This window comes from Ranitomeya variabilis, chromosome 1 (genome assembly GCF_051348905.1).
Source record: "Ranitomeya variabilis isolate aRanVar5 chromosome 1, aRanVar5.hap1, whole genome shotgun sequence".
NCBI lineage: Eukaryota > Metazoa > Chordata > Amphibia > Anura > Dendrobatidae > Ranitomeya > Ranitomeya variabilis.
Window position 1 is genome coordinate 1,157,687,610 of NC_135232.1, and position 23,012 is coordinate 1,157,710,621.

Genomic DNA, 23,012 nt, shown 5'->3' on the forward strand with positions numbered 1-23,012 from the left:
AATTTCCGCTTCATCTTGCCCCTGAGATAGGGACATCAAAGTTTTTTCTGCCTGAAGCTCCAAATGAGGTTCGTCATAAAGCAACCCCAAGGCCAGAAAAAACGCATCCACATTGAGCAACGCAGGATCCCCTGGTGTCAATGAAAAAGCCCAGTCTTGAGGGTCGCCCCGGAGCAAGGAAATCACAATCCTGACCTGCTGTGCAGGGTCTCCGGCAGAGCGAGATTTCAGGGACAAAAATAATTTGCAATTATTTCGAAAATTCTGAAACCCAGATCTATTCCCCGAGAAAAATTCCGGCAAAGGAATTCTCGGCTCAGATACAGGTGCATGACAAACAAAATCTTGCAATTTTTGTACCTTCGTGGCGAGATTATTCAAACCTGCAGTTACACTCTGAAGATCCATTACAAACAGGTGGACACAGAGCCATTCAAAGATTAGAAGGAGAGAAAAAAAAAAAAAATTTCAGCAGACTACTTATTTCTCTCCTTTCTCAGCCAAGGATTTTAACCCTTTAGTGGGCCGGTCAAACTGTCATGATCTCAATGGCAAGAGAACATAGCATCAGCATATATTGGAACTAGCTCTTGGAAGATGGGAACTGAGCTGACCATGAACTAAACCTAACGCACAACTAGCAGTGGCCGGGTAGCATGCCTACGTTGATTCTAGATGCCCAGCACCAGCCGGAGGACTAAATAAAGCTAGCAGAGGAAAATATTAGTCCTAGCTCACCTCTAGAGAAATACCCCGAAAGGAGACAGAGGCCCCCCACATGTATTGGCGGTGAGTTAAGAAGAAATAACAAACGTAGTCTGAAAATAGGTTTAGCAAATTTGAGGTCCACTTACTACATAGCAGAAGACAGAAAGGACACTTTCATGGTCAGCTGAAAACCCTATCAAAACACCATCCAGAAATTACTTTAAAACTCTGGCATTAACTCATAACACCAGAGTGGCAATTCCTGTTCACAAGAGCTTTCCAGACACAGTAACGAAACTACAGCTGTGAACTGGAACAAAAATGCAAAAACAAACATGGACAAGAGTCCAACTTATCTAGTAGTTGTCTAGGAGCAGGAACAAGCACAGAGAGGCTTCTGATAACATTGTTGACTGGCAAGCAACTAACAGAGCAGCAAGGTTATATAGCGACTCCCACATCTTGATGGGAACAGGTGAACAGAGAAGATGAAGACACCAGTTCAATTCCACCAGTAGCCACCGGGGGAGTCCAGAATCCAAATTCACAACAGCACAAGGTTGTACGCACCACGAAGGTCTATCTTGGTGAACCACTTGGCACCTTTAATCCGGGCAAACAAGTCAGACAACAGCGGCAAAGGATACTGAAATTTGACAGTGATCTTATTTAAAAGCCGATAGTCAATACAAGGCCTCAAAGATCCGTCCTATTTAGCCACAAAAAAGAATCCCGCACCAAGAGGGGAAGAAGACGGACGGATGTGTCCTTTCTCCAGAGACTCCTTGATATATGAACGCATAGCGGTATGTTCAGGTATCGACAGATTAAACAGTCTTCCCTTAGGAAACTTACTGCCTGGAATCAAATCTATTGCACAGTCACATTCCCTATGAGGAGGCAATGCACTGGACCTGAACTCGCTAAAGACATCCTGATAATCAGACAAATACTCCGGAACTTCCGAAGGCGTAGAAGAAGCAATAGACACAGGCAGGGAATCCTCATGAATACCACGACAGCCCCAACTTGACACTGACATAGCCTTCCAGTCAAGGACTGGATTATGGGTCTGTAACCATGGCAGCCCCAAAACAACCAAATCATGCATTTTATGTAGAACGAGAAAACGTATCACCTCGCGGTGTTCAGGAGTCATGCACATGGTAACCTGTGTCCAATACTGCGGTTTATTAGCTGCCAATGGTGTAGCATCAATACCCCTAAGAGGGATAGGATTTTCTAATGGTTCAAGAATAAAACCACAGCGCTTAGCAAATGAGAGATCCATAAGACTCAGGGCAGCACCTGAATCTACAAACGCCATGACAGGATAAGATGACAGTGAGCAAATCAAAGTTACAGACAGAATAAACTTAGGATGCAAATTACCAACGGTGACAGGACTAACAACCTTAGATATACGTTTAGAGCATGCTGAGATAACATGTGTAGAATCACCACAGTAGTAGCACAAGCCATTCCGGCGTCTATGAATTTTCCTCTCATTTCTAGTCAGGATTCTATCACATTGCATCAAATCAGGTGTCCGTTCAGACAACACCATGAGGGAATTTGCGGTTTTTCTATCACATTGCATCAAATCAGGTGTCCGTTCAGACAACACCATGAGGGAATTTGCGGTTTTGCGCTCCCGCAACCGCCGGTCAATTTGAATAGCCAGGGCCATGGTATCATTCAGACCTGTGGGAATAGGAAAACCCACCATAACATTCTTAATGGCTTCAGAAAGGCCATTTCTAAAATTAGCAGCCAGTGCACACTCGTTCCAATGTGTCAGCACGGACCATTTCCGAAATTTTTGGCAATACACTTCAGCCTCGTCCTGGCCCTGAGACATAGCCAGCAAGGCTTTTTCAGCCTGAATCTCAAGATTGGGTTCCTCATAAAGTAAACCGAGCGCCAGAAAAAACGCATCAATATCAGCCAATGCCGGATCTCCTGGCGCCAACGAAAAAGCCCAATCTTGAGGGTCACCCCGTAAGAATGAAATAACAATTTTTACTTGTTGAGCAGAGTCTCCAGACGAACAGGGTCTCAGGGACAAAAACAATTTACAATTATCCCTGAAATTCCTAAACTTAAATCGGTCTCCTGAAAACGGTTCAGGAATCGGTATCTTGGGTTCAGACCTAGGATTTCTGATAACATAATCTTGTATACCCTGCACACGAGCAGCAAGCTGGTCCACACTTGTAATCAAGGTCTGGACATTCATGTCTGCAGCAAGCTTAAGCCACTCTGAGGTAAAGGGGAAAAGAAAAAAAAAGAAAAAAAAAAAATGAGAGAGGAAAAAAAAAAACTCAAAATTTTCTTTCTTATAATCCCACTTCTGCAATGCATCAAACATTCAATACTGGCCTGGCATACTGTTATGACCCCAGTGGACAGGGTCTCAGAGGAACGTGTAAGTCTGCGAGATACAAAAATCCAGCTCATAGGGCTGTGGTAACTGGGTTGACCAAATAGCTACTCCTAACGCCAACACTAGAAGTAGCCGGGGATCATGCCTACGGTGATCGCTAGATGACTCGCGCCAGCCGGAGAATCTAACTACCCCTAGGAGAAGAAAACAAAGACCTCTCTTGCCTCCAGAGAAAGGGACCCCAAAGCAAGATACAAGCCCCCCACAAATAATAACGGTGAGGTAAGAGGAAATGACAAACACAGAAATGAACCAGGTTCAGCAAAGAGAGGCCAGCTTACTAATAGCAGAATAAAGCAAGATAACTTATCTGGTCAACAAAAACCCTATAAAAATCCACGCTGGAGATTCAAGAACCCCCGAACCGTCTAACGGTCCGGGGGGAGAACACCAGCCCCCCAGAGCTTCCAGCAAAGGTCAGGATACAGATTGGAACAAGCTGGACAAAAATACAAAACAAAACCAAAGCAAAAAGCAAGGAAGCAGACTTAGCTTGAAATACAGGAACCAGGATCAAAGGACAAGAGCACAACAGGTTAGCTCTGAATTCAACGATGCCAGGCATAGAACTGAAGGTCCAGAGAGCTTATATAGCAACGCCCCTGAACTAACGGCCCAGGTGAGCATATAGGAGAAGACAGAAGCTCCAGTGTCAAATCACTAATGACCACTAGAGGGAGCAAAACGCAAATTCACAACATCCCTCCTCCCTAACACTGCCAGTCTAGTCGCTCCTCCCTAACACTGCCAGTCTACTCGCTTCTCCCTAACACTGCCAGTCTAGTCCCTCCTCTGTTATGACCCCAATGGCGAGGGTCTCAGAGGAACGTGGAAGTCTGCAGAATACAAAAATCCAGCTCATAGGGCAGTGGTAACTGGGTTGACCATATATCTACTCCTAACGCCAACACTAGAAGTAGCCGGGGATCATTCCTACGTTGATTCTAGATGACACGCGCCAGCCGGAGAATCTAGCTACCCCTAGTAGAGGAAAACAAAGACCTTTCTTGCCTCTAGAGAAGGGGACCCCAAAGCTGGATAGAAGCCCCCCACAAATAATGACGGTGAGGTAAGAGGAAATGACAAACACAGAAATGAATCAGGTTTAGCACAGAGAGGCCCGCTTACTGATAGCAGAATAAAGAAAGGTAACTTATATGGTCAACAAAAACCCTATCAAAATCCACACTGGAAATTCAAGAACCCCCGAACCGTCTAACGGTCCAGGGGGAGAACACCAGCCCCCTAGAGCTTCCAGCAAAGGTCAGGATATAGATTTGGAACAAGCTGGACAAAAATACAAAACCAAAACAAATAGCAAAAAGCAAAAGGCAGACTTAGCTGATATAACTGGAACCAGGATCAGTAGACAAGAGCACAGCAGACTAGCTCTGATAACTACGTAGCCAGGCATTGAACTGAAGGTCCAGGGAGCTTATATAGCAACACCCCTAACTAACGACCCAGGTGCGGATAAAAGGAATGACAGAAAAACCAGAGTCAAAAAACTAGTAACCACTAGAGGGAGCAAAAAGCAAATTCACAACAGTACCCCCCCCTTAGTGAGGGGTCACCGAACCCTCACCACGACCACGAGGGCGATCAGGATGAGCGGCATGAAAGGCACGAACTAAATCGGCCGCATGAACATCAGAGGCGACCACCCAGGAATTATCCTCCTGACCATAGCCCTTCCACTTGACCAGGTACTGAAGCCTCCGCCTGGAGAGGCGAGAATCCAAGATCTTCTCCACCACGTACTCCAACTCGCCCTCAACCAACACCGGAGCAGGAGGCTCAGCAGAAGGAACTACAGGCACAATGTACCGCCGCAACAAGGACCTATGAAATACATTGTGAATAGCAAACGACACAGGAAGATCCAGACGAAAAGATACAGGATTAAGGATTTCCAATATCTTGTAAGGCCCAATAAAACGAGGTTTAAATTTGGGAGAGGAAACCTTCATAGGAACAAAGCGGGAAGAAAGCCATACCAAATCCCCAACGCGTAGTCGGGGACCCACACCGCGGCAGCGGTTGGCAAAGCGCTGAGCCTTCTCCTGTGACAACTTCAAGTTGTCCACCACATGATTCCAGATCTGCTGCAACCTATCCACCACAGAATCCACCCCAGGACAGTCAGAAGGCTCCACATGACCCGAAGAAAAGCGAGGATGGAAACCAGAGTTGCAGAAAAAAGGCGAAACCAAGGTGGCGGAACTAGCCCGATTATTAAGGGCAAACTCAGCCAACGGCAAGAATGTCACCCAATCGTCCTGATCAGCAGAGACAAAACACCTCAAATAAGCCTCCAAAGTCTGATTGGTTCGCTCCGTCTGTCCATTAGTCTGAGGATGGAAAGCAGACGAAAACGACAAATCAATGCCCATCCTACTACAAAAGGATCGCCAGAACCTGGAAACGAACTGGGATCCTCTGTCTGACACAATATTCTCAGGGATGCCGTGCAAACGAACCACGTTCTGGAAAAACACAGGAACCAGATCGGAAGAAGAAGGCAGCTTAGGCAAAGGAACCAAATGGACCATCTTGGAGAAGCGATCACATATCACCCAGATAACGGACATGCCCTGAGATAGCGGAAGATCAGAAATGAAATCCATGGAGATGTGTGTCCAAGGTCTCTTCGGGACAGGCAAGGGCAAGAGCAAACCGCTGGCACGAGAACAGCAAGGCTTAGCTCGAGCACAAGTCCCACAGGACTGCACAAATGACCGCACATCCCTTGACAAGGAAGGCCACCAAAAGGACCTGGCCACCAGATCTCTGGTGCCAAAAATTCCCGGGTGACCTGACAACACCGAGGAATGAACCTCGGAAATGACTCTGCTGGTCCACTTATCCGGGACAAACAGTCTGTCAGGTGGACAAGACTCAGGCCTATCAGCCTGAAATCTCTGCAACACACGTCGCAGATCCGGAGAAATAGCTGACAAGATAACTCCATCCTTAAGAATACCAACAGGATCAGCGACTCCAGGAGCATCAGGCACAAAGCTCCTAGAAAGAGCATCGGCCTTCACATTCTTTGAACCTGGTAAATACGAGACAACAAAATCAAAGCGGGAGAAAAACAATGACCAGCGGGCCTGTCTCGGATTAAGGCGTTTAGCAGACTCGAGATACATCAGATTTTTGTGATCAGTCAAGACCACCACACGATGCTTAGCACCCTCGAGCCAATGACGCCACTCCTCAAATGCCCATTTCATGGCCAACAACTCCCGATTGCCCACATCATAATTACGCTCGGCAGGCGAAAACTTCCTAGAGAAAAAGGCACAAGGTTTCATAACAGAGCAACCAGGGCCTCTCTGCGACAAAACGGCCCCTGCCCCAATCTCCGAAGCATCCACCTCAACCTGAAAGGGAAGTGAGACGTCAGGCTGGCACAAAACAGGCGCCGAAGTAAACCGGCGTTTCAACTCCTGGAAAGCCTCCACGGCAGCAGGAGCCCAGTTAGCTACATCGGAGCCCTTCTTGGTCATATCCGTCAAAGGTTTCACAATGCTAGAAAAATTAGCAATAAAACGACGGTAGAAGTTAGCGAAGCCCAAGAACTTCTGAAGACTCTTAACTGACGAGGGCTGAGTCCAATCAAGAATAGCTCGGACCTTGACTGGGTCCATCTCCACAGCAGAAGGGGAAAAAATGAACCCCAAAAAGGGAACCTTCTGTACACCAAAGAGACACTTTGAGCCCTTGACAAACAAAGAATTTTCACGCAAAATTTTAAAGACCAACCTGACCTGCTCCACATGCGAATCCCAATTATCAGAAAAAACCAAAATATCATCCAGATAAACAATCAAAAATAAATCCAGATACTTCCGGAAAATGTCATGCATAAAGGACTGAAAAACTGAAGGCGCATTGGAGAGCCCAAAAGGCATCACCAAGTACTCAAAATGACCCTCGGGCGTATTGAATGCGGTTTTCCATTCATCACCTTGCTTAATGCGCACAAGGTTGTACGCACCACGAAGGTCTATCTTGGTGAACCACTTGGCACCCTTAATCCGGGCAAACAAGTCAGACAACAGCGGTAAAGGATACTGAAATTTGACAGTGATCTTATTTAAAAGCCGATAATCAATACAAGGTCTCAAAGATCCGTCCTTTTTTGCCACAAAAAAGAATCCCGCACCAAGAGGGGAAGAAGACGGACGAATATGTCCTTTCTCCAGAGACTCCTTGATATATGAACGCATAGCGGTATGTTCAGGTACCGACAGATTAAACAGTCTTCCCTTAGGAAACTTACTGCCTGGGATCAAATCTATTGCACAGTCACATTCCCTATGAGGAGGCAATGCACTGGACTCAGACTCACTGAAGACATCCTGATAATCAGACAAATACTCCGGAACTTCCGAAGGCGTAGAAGAAGCAATAGACACAGGCAGGGAATCCCCATGAATACCACGACAGCCCCAACTTGAGACTGACATAGCCTTCCAGTCCAGGACTGGATTATGGGTCTGTAACCATGGCAGCCCTAAAACAACCAAATCATGCATTTTATGTAAAACCAGGAAACGTATCACCTCGCGGTGTTCAGGAGTCATGCACATGGTAACCTGTGTCCAATACTGCGGTTTATTTGCTGCCAATGGTGTAGCATCAATACCCCTAAGAGGAATAGGATTTTCTAATGGTTCAAGAGTAAAACCACAGCGCTTAGCAAATGAGAGATCCATGAGACTCAGGGCAGCACCTGAATCTACAAACGCCATGACAGGATAAGATGACAGTGAGCAAATCAAAGTTACAGACAGAATAAACTTAGGATGCAAATTACCAACGGTGACAGGACTAACAACCTTAGCTATACGTTTAGAGCATGCTGAGATAACATGTGTAGAATCACCACAGTAGTAGCACAAGCCATTCCGGTGTCTATGAATTTTCCGCTCATTTCTAGTCAGGATTCTATCACATTGCATTAAATCAGGTGTCTGTTCAGACAACACCATGAGGGAATTTGCGGTTTTTTATCACATTGCACCGAATTAGGTGTCTGTTCAGACAACACCATGAGGGATTTTGCGGTTTTGCGCTCCCGCAACCGCCGGTCAATTTGAATAGCCAGTGCCATAGTATCATTCAGACCTGTGGGAATGGGAAAACCCACCATAACATTCTTAATGGCTTCAGAAAGGCCATTTCTAAAATTAGCGGCCAGTGCACACTCGTTCCAATGTGTCAGCACGGACCATTTCCGAAATTTTTGGCAATACACTTCAGCCTCGTCCTGCCCCTGAGACATAGCCAGCAAGGCCTTTTCTGCCTGAATCTCAAGATTGGGTTCCTCATAAAGTAAACCGAGCGCCAAGATCAGCCAATGCCGGATCTCCTGGCGCCAGCGAAAAAGCCCAATCCTGAGGGTCGCCCCGTAAGAACGAAATAACAATTTTTACTTGCTGAGCAGAATCTCCAGATGAACAGGGTCTCAGGGACAAAAACAATTTACAATTATTCACGAAATTCCTAAACTTAAACCTGTCTCCGGAAAACAGTTCAGGAATCGGTATTTTAGGTTCTGACCTAGGATTTCTGATAACATAGTCTTGTATGCCCTGCACACGAGTAGCCAGCTGGTCCACACTTGTAATCAAGGTCTGGACATTCATGTCTGCAGCAAGCATAGCCACTCTGAGGTAAAGGGGAAGAAGAAAAAAAAAAAAAAAACTCAGAATCTTCTTTCTTATAATCCCTCTTCTGCAATGCATTAAACATTTAATACTGGCCTGGCAAACTGTTATGACCCCAATGGCGAGGGTCTCAGAGGAATGTGGAAGTCTGCAGAATACAAAAATCCAGCTCATAGGGCAGTGGTAACTGGGTTGACCATATATCTACTCCTAACGCCAACACTAGAAGTAGCCGGGGATCATTCCTACGTTGATTCTAGATGACACGCGCCAGCCGGAGAATCTAGCTACCCCTAGTAGAGGAAAACAAAGACCTTTCTTGCCTCTAGAGAAGGGGACCCCAAAGCTGGATAGAAGCCCCCCACAAATAATGACGGTGAGGTAAGAGGAAATGACAAACACAGAAATGAATCAGGTTTAGCACAGAGAGGCCCGCTTACTGATAGCAGAATAAAGAAAGGTAACTTATATGGTCAACAAAAACCCTATCAAAATCCACACTGGAAATTCAAGAACCCCCGAACCGTCTAACGGTCCAGGGGGAGAACACGAGCCCCCTAGAGCTTCCAGCAAAGGTCAGGATATAGATTTGGAACAAGCTGGACAAAAATACAAAACCAAAACAAATAGCAAAAAGCAAAAGGCAGACTTAGCTGATATAACTGGAACCAGGATCAGTAGAGAAGAGCACAGCAGACTAGCTCTGATAACTACGTTGCCAGGCATTGAACTGAAGGTCCAGGGAGCTAATATAGCAACACCCCTAACTAACGACCCAGGTGCGGATAAAAGGAATGACAGAAAAACCAGAGTCAAAAAACTAGTAACCACTAGAGGGAGCAAAAAGCAAATTCACAACACTCCTCCCTAACACTGTCAGCCAAATCGCTCCTTCCTAACACTGCCAGCCAAGTCACTTCTCCCTAACACTGGCAGTCTAGTAGCTTCTCCCTAACACTGCCAGCCAAGTCGCTTCTCCCAAACACTGCCAGCCAAGTCACTCCTCCTTATCACTGCCAGCCAAGTTCCTCCTCCCTATCACTGTCAGCCAAGTTGCTCCTCCCTAACACTGCCAGTCTAGTTGCTTATCCCTAACACTGCCAGCCTAGCTGATTCTCCCTAACACTGCCAGCCTAGTCCCTCCTCCTTATCACTGCCAGCCAAGTTGCTCCTCCCTAACACTGCCAGTCTAATCGCTTCTCCCTAACACTTCCAGCCAAGTCGCTTCTCCCTAACACTGCCAGCCTAGTCGCTTCTCCCTAACACTGCAAGTCTAGTCGATTCTCCCTAACACTGCCAGCTTAGTCACTCTACCCTAACTTTGCCAGCCAAATCACTCCTCTCTAACACTGCCAGCCTAGTTCCTCCTCCCTAACACTGTCAGCCAAGTTGCTCCTCCCTAATACTACCAGTCTAGTCGCTTCTCCCTAACACTGCCAGCTTAGTCCTTCCTCCTTAACACTGCCAGCCAAGTCACTCCTCCCTAACACTGCCAGTCTAGTCGCTTCTCACTAACACTGCCAGCCAAGTCGCTCTTCCCTAACACTGCCAGTCTAGTCGCTTCTCACTAACACTGCCAGCCAAGTCGCTCTTCCCTAACACTGCCAGTCTAGTTGCTCCTTCCTAACACTGCCAGCTTAGTCCTTCCTCCTTAACACTGCCAGCCAAGTCACTCCTCCCTAACACTGCCAGTCTAGTCGCTTCTCACTAACACTGCCAGCCAAGTCGCTCTTCCCTAACACTGCCAGTCTAGTCGCTTCTCACTAACACTGCCAGCCAAGTCACTCCTCCCTAACACAGCCAGTCTAGTCCCTCCTCCCTAACACAGCCAGTCTAGTCCCTCCTCCCTAACACTGCCAGTCTAGTAGCTTCTCCCTAACACTGCCAGCCTAGTCGCTTCTCCCTAACACTGCCAGCCTAGTCGCTTCTCCCTAACACTGCCAGCCTAGTCCCTTCTCCCTAACACTGCCAGCCTAGTCGCTTATCCCTAACAATGCCAGCCTAGTCGCTTCTCCCTAACACTGCCAGCCTAGTCGCTTATCCCTAACAATGCCAGTCTAGTCCCTCCTCCCTAACACAGCCAGTCTAGTCCCTCCTCCCTAACACTGCCAGTCTAGTAGCTTCTTCCTAATACTGCCAGCCTAGTCGCTTCTCCCTAACACTGCCAACCTAGTCGCTTCTCCCTAACACTGCCAGCCTAGTCGCTTCTCCCTAACACTGCCAGCCTAGTCCCTGCTCTTTAACACTGCCAGCGAAGTCGCTCCTCCCTAACACTGCCAGTCTAGTAGCTTCTCCCTAACACTGCCAGCCTAGTCCCTCCTCCTTAACACTGCCAGCGAGGTCGCTCCTCCCTATCACTGCCAGTCTAATAGCTTCTCTCTAACACTGCCAGCCAAGTCGCTCCTCCCTAACACTGCCAGCCTAGTCTCTCCTTCTTAACACTGCCAGCCAAGTCGCTCCTCCCTAACACTGCAAGTCTAGTCGCTTCTCCCTAACACTGCCAGCCTAGTCACTCCTCCCTAACTTTGCCAGCCAAGTCACTCCTCCCTAACACTGCCAGCCTAGTTCCTCCTCCCTAACACTTTCAGCCACCAAGTTGCTCCTCCCTAACACTGCCAGTCTAGTCGCTTCTCCCTAACACTGCCAGCCTAGTCCCTCTTCCCTAACACTGTCATCCTAGTCGCTCCTCCCTAACACTGCCAGTCTAGTCGCTCCTCCCTAACACTGCCAGCCAAGTCGCTCCTCCCTAACACTGCCAGTCTAGTCACTTCTCCCTAACACTGTCAGCCTAGTCCCTCCTCCCTAACACTGCCAGCCTAGTCCCTCCTCCCTATCACTGCCAGCCAAGTCGCCCCTCCCTAACACTGCCAGTCTAGTCGCTTCTCCCTGACAATGCCAGCCTAATCGCTTCTCCCTATCACTGCCAGTCTAGTCGCTTCTCCCTAATAATGCCAGCCTAGTCACTTCTCCCTAACACTGCCAGACTAGTCACTCCTCCCTAACCCTGTCAGCCTAGTTGCTTCTCCCTAACAATGCCAGCCTAGTCATTTCTCCCTAACATTGCCAGCCTAGTCACTTCTCCCTAACACTGCCAGACTAGTCACTCCTCCCTAACACTGCCAGCCAAGTTGCTCCTCCCTAACACTGCCAGTCTAGTCACTTCTCCCTAACACTGCCAGCCTAGTCGCTTCTCCCTAACACTGCCAGCCTAGTCTCTCCTTCTTAACACTGCCAGCCAAGTCGCTCCTCCCTAACACTGCAAGTCTAGTCGCTTCTCCCTAACACTGCCAGCCTAGTCACTCTTCCCTAACTTTGCCAGCCAAGTCACTCCTCCCTAACACTGCCAGCCTAGTTCCTCCTCCCTAACACTTTCAGCCACCAAGTTGCTCCTCCCTAACACTGCCAGTCTAGTCGCTTCTCCCTAACACTGCCAGCCTAGTTCCTCCTCCCTAACACTTTCAGCCACCAAGTTGCTCCTCCCTAACACTGCCAGTCTAGTCGCTCCTCCCTAACACTGCCAGCCAAGTCGCTCCTCCCTAACACTGCCAGTCTAGTCACTTCTCCCTAACACTGTCAGCCTAGTCCCTCCTCCCTAACACTGCCAGTCTAGTCGCTTCTCCCTGACAATGCCAGCCTAATCGCTTCTCCCTAACACTGCCAGTCTAGTCACTCCTCCCTAACACTGTCAGTCTAGTCGTTTCTCCCTAACACTACCAGCCTAGTCACTCCTCCCTAACACTGCCAGTCTACTCACTCCTCCCTAACCCTGTCAGCCTAGTTGCTTCTCCCTAACAATGCCAGCCTAGTCATTTCTCCCTAACATTGCCAGCCTAGTCACTTCTCCCTAACACTGCCAGACTAGTCACTCCTCCCTAACACTGCCAGCCAAGTTGCTCCTCCCTAACACTGCCAGCCTAGTCACTTCTCCCTAACACTGCCAGACTAGTCACTCCTCCCTAACACTGCCAGCCAAGTTGCTTCTCCCTAACACTGCCAGCCTAGTCGCTTCTCCCTAACACTGCCAGCCTAGTCGCTTCTCCTTAACACTGCCAGCCTAGTCTTTCCTCCCTAACACTGCCAGTCTAGTCACTCCTCCCTAACACTGTCAGCCTAGTCGCTTCTCCCTAACACTGCCAGCCTAGTCGCTTCTCCCTAACATTGCCATCCTTGTCACTCCTCCCTAACACTGCCAGCCTAGTCCCTTCTCCCAACACTGCCAGCCTAGTCCCTTCTCCCAACACTGCCAGTCTAGTCACTTCTCCCCAACACTGCCAGTCTAGTCACTCCTCCCTAACCCTGTCAGCCTAGTCGTTTCTCCCTAACACTGCCAGCCTAGTCACTTCTTCCTAACATTTACAGCCAAGTCCCTCCTTCCTAACACTGCCAGCCTAGTCACTTCTTCCTAACACTGCCAGTCAAGTCCCTTGTCCCAAACACTGCCAGTCATAGTTGTGCTGTTTTTCCTTTGCTTCGGTTTTTGTAAATTTTCCTTGAGATGGTGACTGCATCTGTAACACTTGTGGCCAGTGGGCTACTAGATCAGTGGTCTCTTACAGGACCGCGGCAGGCATCTGCCGGTGCAGTAACTGAACCTGTGTCCGAGATGCAGGTTCAGTTAAACTCTATTGCCGTGCGATCCTGCACGCAATACTTAAAAGCTGCCAGACAATCAAAGGCTGGCAGCTGACATCAGCGAGCACGTCACCGATGTATGACATCATTGTCATTCGCCGGCGAGTGCGCACCTGGACTGTGTTGAGGGAGTATTGCCGCAGGAGCGCAGCCAGGTAAGAAAGTTTTTTTTATTTTTATTAAAAGCGGCACGGAAGCAGGATGGGAGACACGAGGGCAGGATGGGAGACACAGGGGGAAGAATGGAGACACAGGGGGCAGGTTGGGAAACACAGGGGGTAGGATGGGAGCCAAGACGGGCAGGATGGGAGACATAGGGGGCAGGATGGAAAACACTGGGGACAGGATGGGAGACACGGGAGCAGGATGGGAGACACAGGGGGAAGAATGGAGACACGAGGCATGTATGGAGACACGGGTGAAAGTATGGAGACACAGGGCAGGATGGGAAACACAGGGGGCAGGATGGGAGCCAATGCGGGCAGGATGGGAGATATAGGGGGCAGGATGGAAAACACGGGGGACAGGATGGAAGACGTGGGACAGGATGGAGACAGATCATGTGGTTAGGTAAGGAAAAGGTTTTTTTATTTTTATTGAAAGCGGCAAGCTGCAATATGTTTCTAAGGCAAAACTGAGACAGGGGGCAGGATGGAGACACAGGGGGCAGGATCATGAATAAAGATTTTTTAAGGGGGCACCATCATATGATATCTAACAAATTCCATGGGTTCACTGCCAAGCATGTAAATCATATACTTAGAGTTTGAAAGAGAAAGGTACATGCAAATAAAGGTTGGAACACCACAAAAATTTAAGCAAAAAATACAAAATATGCAATAAGAGTGCACACAGCGTGTAAATAATGGACATCACTAAAGTCGCCCCCTGGTCCCATAAGTCTTATGGGACCAGGGGGCGACTTTAGTGGACTGGATAGGGTGAAGTATTCAGCACCTTTCTGCATTTGCTTTTGATTTTGCAAATTTTGCTCAATCACATGTATTTGTGATATAAAATGCCACTTACCTTGGCATGGGCATCTTTGTAGACCAAGCTTAGGATGTCCATTATTTACACGCTGTGTGCACACTTATTGTATATTTTGCTGGTACTGCTGCCATCTTTTTGAGTTTTGCATACTGTTTATATTTCTCTATCTATGGGTGTTCTTTACATATTACATATTATCCATATTAGCCACAATATCGCCACCTTATGGGTCCCACCTAATGGAATCTATTTTTATTTTTGTATAGTGAATGATATATGCAGCAACTGTGTTACTATTTAATCGGTTTTGGTGCAAATATGTTTTGAGCCAGGCATCATATATGTATATCCATATTTTGAATGAACACTATATTATGATACATTGGAGTTAATATGCACTCCACTTTGTGGAATGGTTTTTAGATGTTTTTAACTGTGTGTGATATTTTTGTGTGGAAATAAACTTTTGTATTTTTTGCTTAAATTTTTGTGGTGTTCCAACCTTTATTTGCATGTACCTTTCTCTTTCAAATTCTAGGGGACAGGATCATGGGGCAGGATGGAGACAGATGGGGCAGGATCATGGGGCAGGATGGAGACAGATGGGGCAGGATCATGGGGCAGGATGGAGACAGATGGGGCAGGATCATGGGGCAGGATGGAGACAGATGGGGCAGGATAATGGGTCAGGATGGAGACATGGGGCAGGATGGAGACACATGGTGCAGGATCATGGGCAGGATGGATACAATGGAGACAGATGGGGCAGGATCACGGGGCAGATGGGCCAGGATCGGACATCACATGGGGTAGAATGGATACCAATGAGGGCAGGATGGGAGAACATATGGGGACAGGATGGGAGAACATATGGCTGGAGCCAGGAATGAGACACACGGGGGCCAGGATAGGGGATATTATTACCATAAGGGCTAATTAAGGTATATTATTACTGCAGTGATGTATTTATTTTACTGTTACTGTTTTGAATGCCAGAAGCGGTCCTGTTACTGTGCAGAACGACACTATATCGCCTTACTTTCTTCATCTAGTGTAGGTTAGAAGTTGGAAAAAAATTACATAATGTGTTCTGCAAACGGTGCTCTAGCTAACTGTGTTATGTCCTGCAGAGATGAGCCTTGGCTGCAAGTGATGGTGGTCTGTGCTGGATGAAGATGAAAAGCAAAGATGAAGGACTTCACGTAGAGACGTCACTGGTGAGTCAGTGTGTTACCTGTACACTGACACTATACACTGTATACTATATACAGTGGTCTTGTGTATAATGTCACCAGTGATCACTGTATTACCTTTATACTGACACTATATACAGAGCTCCTGTGTATAATGTCACTGATCACAGTATAACCTGTACAATATATACAATTCTCGTGTGTATAATGTCACTGGTGATCCCTGTATTACCTGTACACAGACACTGCATACTAAGTACAGATCTCCTGGGTATAATGGCACTTATGGTGATATTAGTATTGTGGTTTTTATTATTGATCAGTATTGTAGCATTCAGTCACTCTGTGGTGATAATATGTTGTCCGACCATGGTGTGGTGATATTTGTTCCTTGTATGTGCTAATATTTGGTCACTATGTGGTTGTGGTCTGGTCATGGTGTGGTGGTATTTGTTACTTGTATGTGGTATTATAGGTCATCATATGGTGGTAATATGTGGTCTGGACATGGTGTGGCAGTATTTGTTCCTAGTATGTGGTATTATAGGTCAATATGTGGTGATAATATGTTGTCCGACCATGGTGTGGCGATATTTGTTCCTTTTATGTGCTAATATTTGGTCACTATGTGGTTGTGGTCTGGTCATGGTGTGGTGGTATTTGTTACTTGTATGTGGTATTATAGGTCATCATATGGTGGTAATATGTGGTCTGGGCATGGTGTGGTGGTATTTGTTCCTAGCATGTGGTATAGGTCACTATGTGGTAGTAATATGTTGTCCGGCCATGGTGTGGCAGTATTTGCTCATTGTATGTGGTATTATTGGTCACCATGTGGTGGTAATATGTGGTTTGGACATAGTGTGGTGGTATTTGTGCCTTGTATGTGATATTGTTTGGTCACTGTGGTGGTAATATGTGGTCTGGACATGGTGTGGCAGTATTTGTTCCTTGTATGTGGTATTATAGGTCACTATGTGGTGGTAATATGGTGTCTGGTCATGCTGCGGTAATATTTGTCCCTTGTATTTGATATTATTTGTCATTTTAAAAATTGAAAAACAAATAAAAATATTCCTAAACTGTATTGGACATTTTAACAAATGACTAATAGGATAGAGTAGAGAAGGGCTCGGCCAAAAGAGTATTCCTTGTCGTGGTGGTGGCTTAAAAAATCTTTTGGCCAAAACAAAAGCTGCTGTCTATATATGTGATCTGGTGATGGGAACGGTTAATGTGTGATAGGTGAGAAGTGGAGCTTTTCCAAGAGAGAGCGGTGGGGCTGTGGACAGTTCGAGAGGTGGAGTCTGGGTGGAGTCTCAGGCGAGCCCCAAAAAGTTTGCCAGTATGGGGCTCCGAAATTCCTAGCGGCAGCCCTGCCAGCCATCATGTGCGTCGGTAATCGGCCCCCACAGGCACAGATCTGAGGCTTTATACATGAAGACATAAAGCGGATCACTCACCTATGTCAAAGAAGAGGATGATGGGGATCAAAAACAGGATCCAGGTGTAAGAAATTCCTAAGGAAAGAAAGAAGATTTCTCGCTTTATTGGTAGATAACAGGCAACCTGAATGGGAAGTCGCACCCCAACCTTCCTATGTAATATATGTGCACAGATCCCCCCGGATCCTGATTGCTGCCAGTGAACGAGAATATTCAGATCCACAACGAGATCATGACAACTGGTCCAACAGCTGAGGGGCTGTTACAATGTGTGAGTACAGGCAATCTTGTGGCAACAAGTATCTTCCCCTTTAGGTCTGCGTAATACGGACGAGCGCTATGCCATAAAAAAAAATCACATTGCACTTGTACCAATGTTACTCTATGGGGCAGCTCTTATCATCCGTTGTTTTCATCAAAGCAAAAAGTGGCTACTTTGAAGAACCTAGAATATAAGACATAATTTCAGTTGTTTCACACTTTTTTGTTAAAGAAGTTGTCCACTACTATAACCTTTTTTTTTTTTTTCATAAATCTTGCTATTATGTGCCACTGAAAACATCCACTGTGTTTATTTTAGCAATATTACCTTTTATCATGCTGTAGCAGCACATCTTTAGTGCTGGATTCAGCTCTCATGGGGTTAATCGACAACTTCCTTTCTCCTGAGTTATTGTGCTCTAATACTACAAGTTCCATGATGCATTGCACTGCTACTAAGCCTGAACCTGCCACACCCCCTCCAAAATACACCCCAACCCCTCCCTCCTCTCCCCCCTCTAGCTTCAAAAAGATTTGTGATGTCATTTCTGTCCAACCCACACTCCATTACACACAGATAGATAGATAGATAGATAGATAGATAGATAGATAGATAGATAGATAGATAGATAGATAATAGATAGATAGATGAATACACACAGACAGAGGGATAGATAGATAGATAGATAGATAGATAGATAGATAGATAGATAGATAGATAGATAGATAGATAGATAATAGATACAGAGATAGATAGATGATAGATAGATAATAGATAGATAGTTGGATAGATAGATAGATAGATAGATAGATAGATAATAGATACAGAGATAGATAGATAGATAATAGATAGATAGATAGATAGATAGATAGATAGATAGATAGATAGATAATAGATAGATAGATAATAGATGGATAGATAGATAGATAGATAGATAATAGATACAGAGATAGATAGATAGATAATAGATAGATAGATAGATAGATAATAGATAGATAATAGATGGATAGATAGATAGATAGATAGATAGATAATAGATACAGAGATAGATAGATAGATAATAGATAGATAGATAGATAGATAGATAGATAGATAGATAATAGATAGTTGGATAGATAGATAGATAGATAGATAATAGATACAGAGATAGATAGATAGATAGATAATAGATAGATAGATAGATAATAGATAGATAATAGATAGATAGTTGGATAGATAGATAGATAGATAGATAATAGATACAGAGATAGATAGATAATAGATAGATAGATAGATAGATAGATAGATAGATAGATAGATGATGTCTATTTCCATAGATATGTTCATATCCATGTTTCTCAACCCCTTCACCCCTGGAGCTTTTTTGTTTTCGTTTATCGCTCCCCTTCTATCCAGAGCCATAATTTTTCCGTCAATATGGCCATGTGGGGGCTTATCTTCTGTGGGACAAGTTCTACTTTTGAACGACACCATTGGTTTTACCATGTCGTGTAACAGAAAATGTGAAAAAAATTCAAAGTGCAATGAAATGGCAAAAAAAGTGCAGTCTCACACTTGTTTTTTGCTTGGCTTTTTTGCCAGGTTCACTAAATGCTAAGGCTGTGTGCACACGTTGTGAATCTGATTGCAGATCCGCAGTGTTTTTTGCCGCACTGAATTGCATCAAATCCGCAGTGTAGTGCACAACCAATGTAAGTCTATGGGAGCCGCAGACTTGTTGTGCACATGCTGCGGAAAAGGCCGCACTGAAACACAGCTTTTTTCTCTGCAGCATGTCACTTCTTTTGTGCCGAACTGCAGCATTTCTGCACCCATAGACTCTCATTGAGTCGGGCATATCCGCAGCAAAACCGCAGATGTAAAAAAGATCTGCAGTTTAGATGCGGATGTGGGTCCAGGAAATGCTGCAGCTCGGGAGGAGGGAAGTGTGTGGGCGGTGACTGTGTGTGTGTATGTGTGTGCTGGGTCTGCGGGCTGTTCAGGTGTGTGCGGGGCTGTTCGGGTGTGTGCGGGGCTGTTCGGGTGTGTGCGGGACTGTCCGGGTGTGTGCGGGACTGTCCGGGTGTGTGCGGGACTGTCCGGGTGTGTGCGGGACTGTCCGGGTGTGTGCGGGGCTGTTCGGGTGTGTGCGGGGCTGTCCGGGTGTGTGCGGGGCTGTTCGGGTGTGTGCGGGACTGTCCGGGTGTGTGCGGGACTGTCCGGGTGTGTGCGGGGCTGTTCGGGTGTGTGCGGGACTGTCCGGGTGTGTGCGGGACTGTCCGGGTGTGTGCGGGGCTGTTCGGGTGTGTGCGGGGCTGTTCGGGTGTGTGCGGGGCTGTTCGGGTGTGTGCGGGGCTGTCCGGGTGTGTGCGGGGCTGTGCGGGGGGTCTTTTGGGGTGTGTGTGCAGGCATCATCCAATGGGACTACAAGTACGCAGCATCCAATCTGCAGCTCATTCGCATGTAATCTGGACAGTGGACACACACCCTACGCTATCTATACATCTATCAATAGACATATCTATCCAGACACATCTATAGATAGATATATGAATAGATAGATGTATGCATCTATAGATCTATCTATATGTAGATCTGTCTGTCCATTTCATCTATCATCTATGTGTCTATCTGTGTGTGTAATGGAGTGTGGGTTGGACAAATGCAAAAGAGGAGGTTGGACAATAATGACATCACAAATCTTTTTTTTGTTGTTCAATAATACATCTTTATTTAGCTTTCAAAAATGCACCAAAATGCATAAAAACCGTGCAAAAACCGCACCAAAAGCAAATTTAAAAATGCATCAAAACCGTGCAAAAAACTGCATTAAAAAAGGCATCAAAACTGCACCAAAAACTGCATCAAAACTGCACCAAAAACTGCATCAAAACCGCACAAAAACTGCATCAAAACCGCACCAAAACTGCACCAAAAACTGCATCAAAACCGCACCAAAAACTGCAAAACTGCACCAGGTTTTGATGCAGTTTTTGGTGCAGTTTTGATGCAGTTTTTGGTGCAGTTTTGATGCAGTTTTTATGCTGTTTTTGGTGCAGTTTTTGCGTGGTTTTGATGCAGTTTTTGGAAATAAATAAACGGAAAATGTGCATGATTTGAATGGAAACATGCATGAAAAAACGGATTCCGAGGACAGATTCATCATTTCACATCTCAGTTTCATACGTTTTTCGCTGGATCCATCGCTGTGCGTTTTTTCGCCGGACAGAAAAAACGTTCCTCTGTATGTGTTTTACGTCTGGCGGAAACAGCTTTTTTGACGGATCTGGCAAAAAACGGATGAAACGTGTGGCCATCAGGCGCAATCCGGCGCTAATACAACTCTATGAGAAAAAAACGGATCCGGTGGAAAAAAATTGATCCGTTTTGACGGCAAAAACCTGATGTGTGAAAGCAGCCAGATATATGGATAGATACTTCTATGTATCTATAGATACATCTATCTATAAATATATCTATAGATAGATATGTCCATAGATATATAATAGAAAGGCCGATGTTTCTAAGGCTACTTTCACACTTGCGTTTTTAGCAATCCGTCTTTTTGGGAAAAAAAACGGATCCTGCAAATGTGCTCACAGGATGCGTTTTTTACCCATAGACTTGTATTAGTGACGGATCAGCCACATGTCACGTCAGTCGTGCAACGGATGCGTCATGTTTTGACGGACCGTTGGCACGAAAAAACGTTCAAGTGAACTTTTTTGTCCCTCGCGTCTGCCATTTTCTACCACGCATGCACGGCAGAAACTCCGCCTTCTCCTCCCCAGACTTCAGAATGGGCAGCGGATGCTTTGAAAAACTGCATCCGCTGCCCACGACGTGCACAAATTTCACAATGTGCGTCGGTACTTCGGCCCGACGCATAGCGACAGACCCGTACCAACGCAAGTGTGAAAGAGGCCTTAATGAGCGTTTAATTTTAAAAAAACGGCGTGGGCTCCCGCAAAATTTTCTGCACCAGAGGGGGAAAGCCGACGGCCGGGGGCCAATATTTGTAGCCTGCTATGAATATCAGCCCGCAGCTGTCTGCGTAGCCTTTACTGGCTATTAAAATAGGGGGACCCCCAAAAAAATGACGTGGGGTCCCCCTATATTTTATAGCCAGAAAGGCTACGCAGGCGGGCTGATATTCATAGCCTAGAGAGGGGCCATGGATATTGCCCCCCCCCCCCCCGCTACAAATACCAGTCCGCAGCCGCTCCAGAAATGGCTAATCTATAAGATGCGCCAATTCCGGCACTTAGCCCCTCTCTTCCCACTCCCGTGTAGTGGTGGGATATGGGGTATTAAGGGGTCAATGTCACCTTGCTATTGTACGGTGACATTAAGCCGGGTTAATAATGGAGAGGCGTCAATAAGACACCTCTCCGTTATTAATCCAATACTAATAAAGGGTTAATAAAACACAAACACATTAGGAAAAAAGTATTTTAATATTCTTCATTTAACCATACTTACCATACTTCAGCGCCTGCAAAAAACGTAAAATAATAAACCATATACTGCCTGTCCGCCGTAGTCCAATTAATAACGAGTGTCCCACGACGATCTCCCCTATAGAACAGTGACATCGGGTGATGTCACTGCTCTATAGGACCCTCAGTGACACACTGACAGGAGACAATGGCTCCTGCAGTGTATCGCTGAGGTTACTAAAGTTCAAAGTCTCACTTTATGGCAATTGCTGCCTGGGAAAATTTCTCACACAGCAATAGCATAAAGTGAGACTAGGGACTATTTTCTCACAGGGGCCTAGGAATACAGTGCGGAAGGATACCTTCCATCATTGTATTCCTGGAGCCCCTGGAGAGCGGTCGCATCAGCTGATGCTCCTGCTCTCCATGGGAGATCGTCGAGGGACACTCGTTTTAATTGGATTTCTGCGGATCAGGGAGTATATTGGTTGTTTATTATTTTAATATTTTTTACAGATGACAATGGCTTCGGGGATCAAGGTGACAAGTGATGGTGAGTCTGTACTCTGTTACATGTACTGTATGTCTGTATGTATGTTGTATGTATGTACATACTGTATGTGGCATGTCGCATGTCACATCTTGCATGTCGTCGCATGTCATTGCATATAGCATGGTGCATGTCGCATGTCATCGCATGTCGCATGCTGCATGTCATCGCATGTTGCATGTCGTTGCATGTCGCCGCGTGGTACATGTCACATGTTGCATGTCGTCGCATGTCATCGCATGTCGCATGTCATTGCATGCTGCATGTCATCGCATGTTGCATGTCATATGTTGCATGTCGCATGTTGCATGTCGTCGCATGGTGCATGTCGCCGCATGGTGCATGGTGTCACATAGTGCATGTCGCATGTCGTCGCATGGTGCATGTCGCATGTCGTCGTATGGTGCATGTCGTCACATGGTGCATGTTGCTTGTCGCATGTCATCGCATGGTGCATGTCACATGTTGCATGTCGTCGCATGCTGCATGTCATCGCATATCGCATGGTGCATGTCGTCGCATGTTGCATGTCGTATGTTGCATGTTGTCACATGTCGCATGTTGTCACATGTTACATGTCACATGGTGTGTGTTGTATGTACTGTATGTATGTATGTATGTATCTATGTATGTACTGTATATGTGTATGTGTATTATTTATTTATTTTTTTTTACATTCAACACATT

The 23,012-nt window shown here is 46.1% G+C and overlaps 1 protein-coding gene across 2 annotated transcripts in view; it reads right to left on the minus strand.

Moving 5' to 3' along the window:
* The window catches only part of LOC143793419 (uncharacterized), an 88,918-nt gene that overhangs the window by 21,962 nt on the left and 43,944 nt on the right, over nucleotides 1–23,012 (minus strand). For both annotated transcript variants that reach the window (XM_077280368.1, XM_077280369.1), the window contains exon 6: nucleotides 17,114–17,170. In XM_077280368.1, coding sequence (XP_077136483.1) covers nucleotides 17,114–17,170 — 57 coding nt within the window. The remainder of the gene's footprint in view (nucleotides 1–17,113; nucleotides 17,171–23,012) is intronic.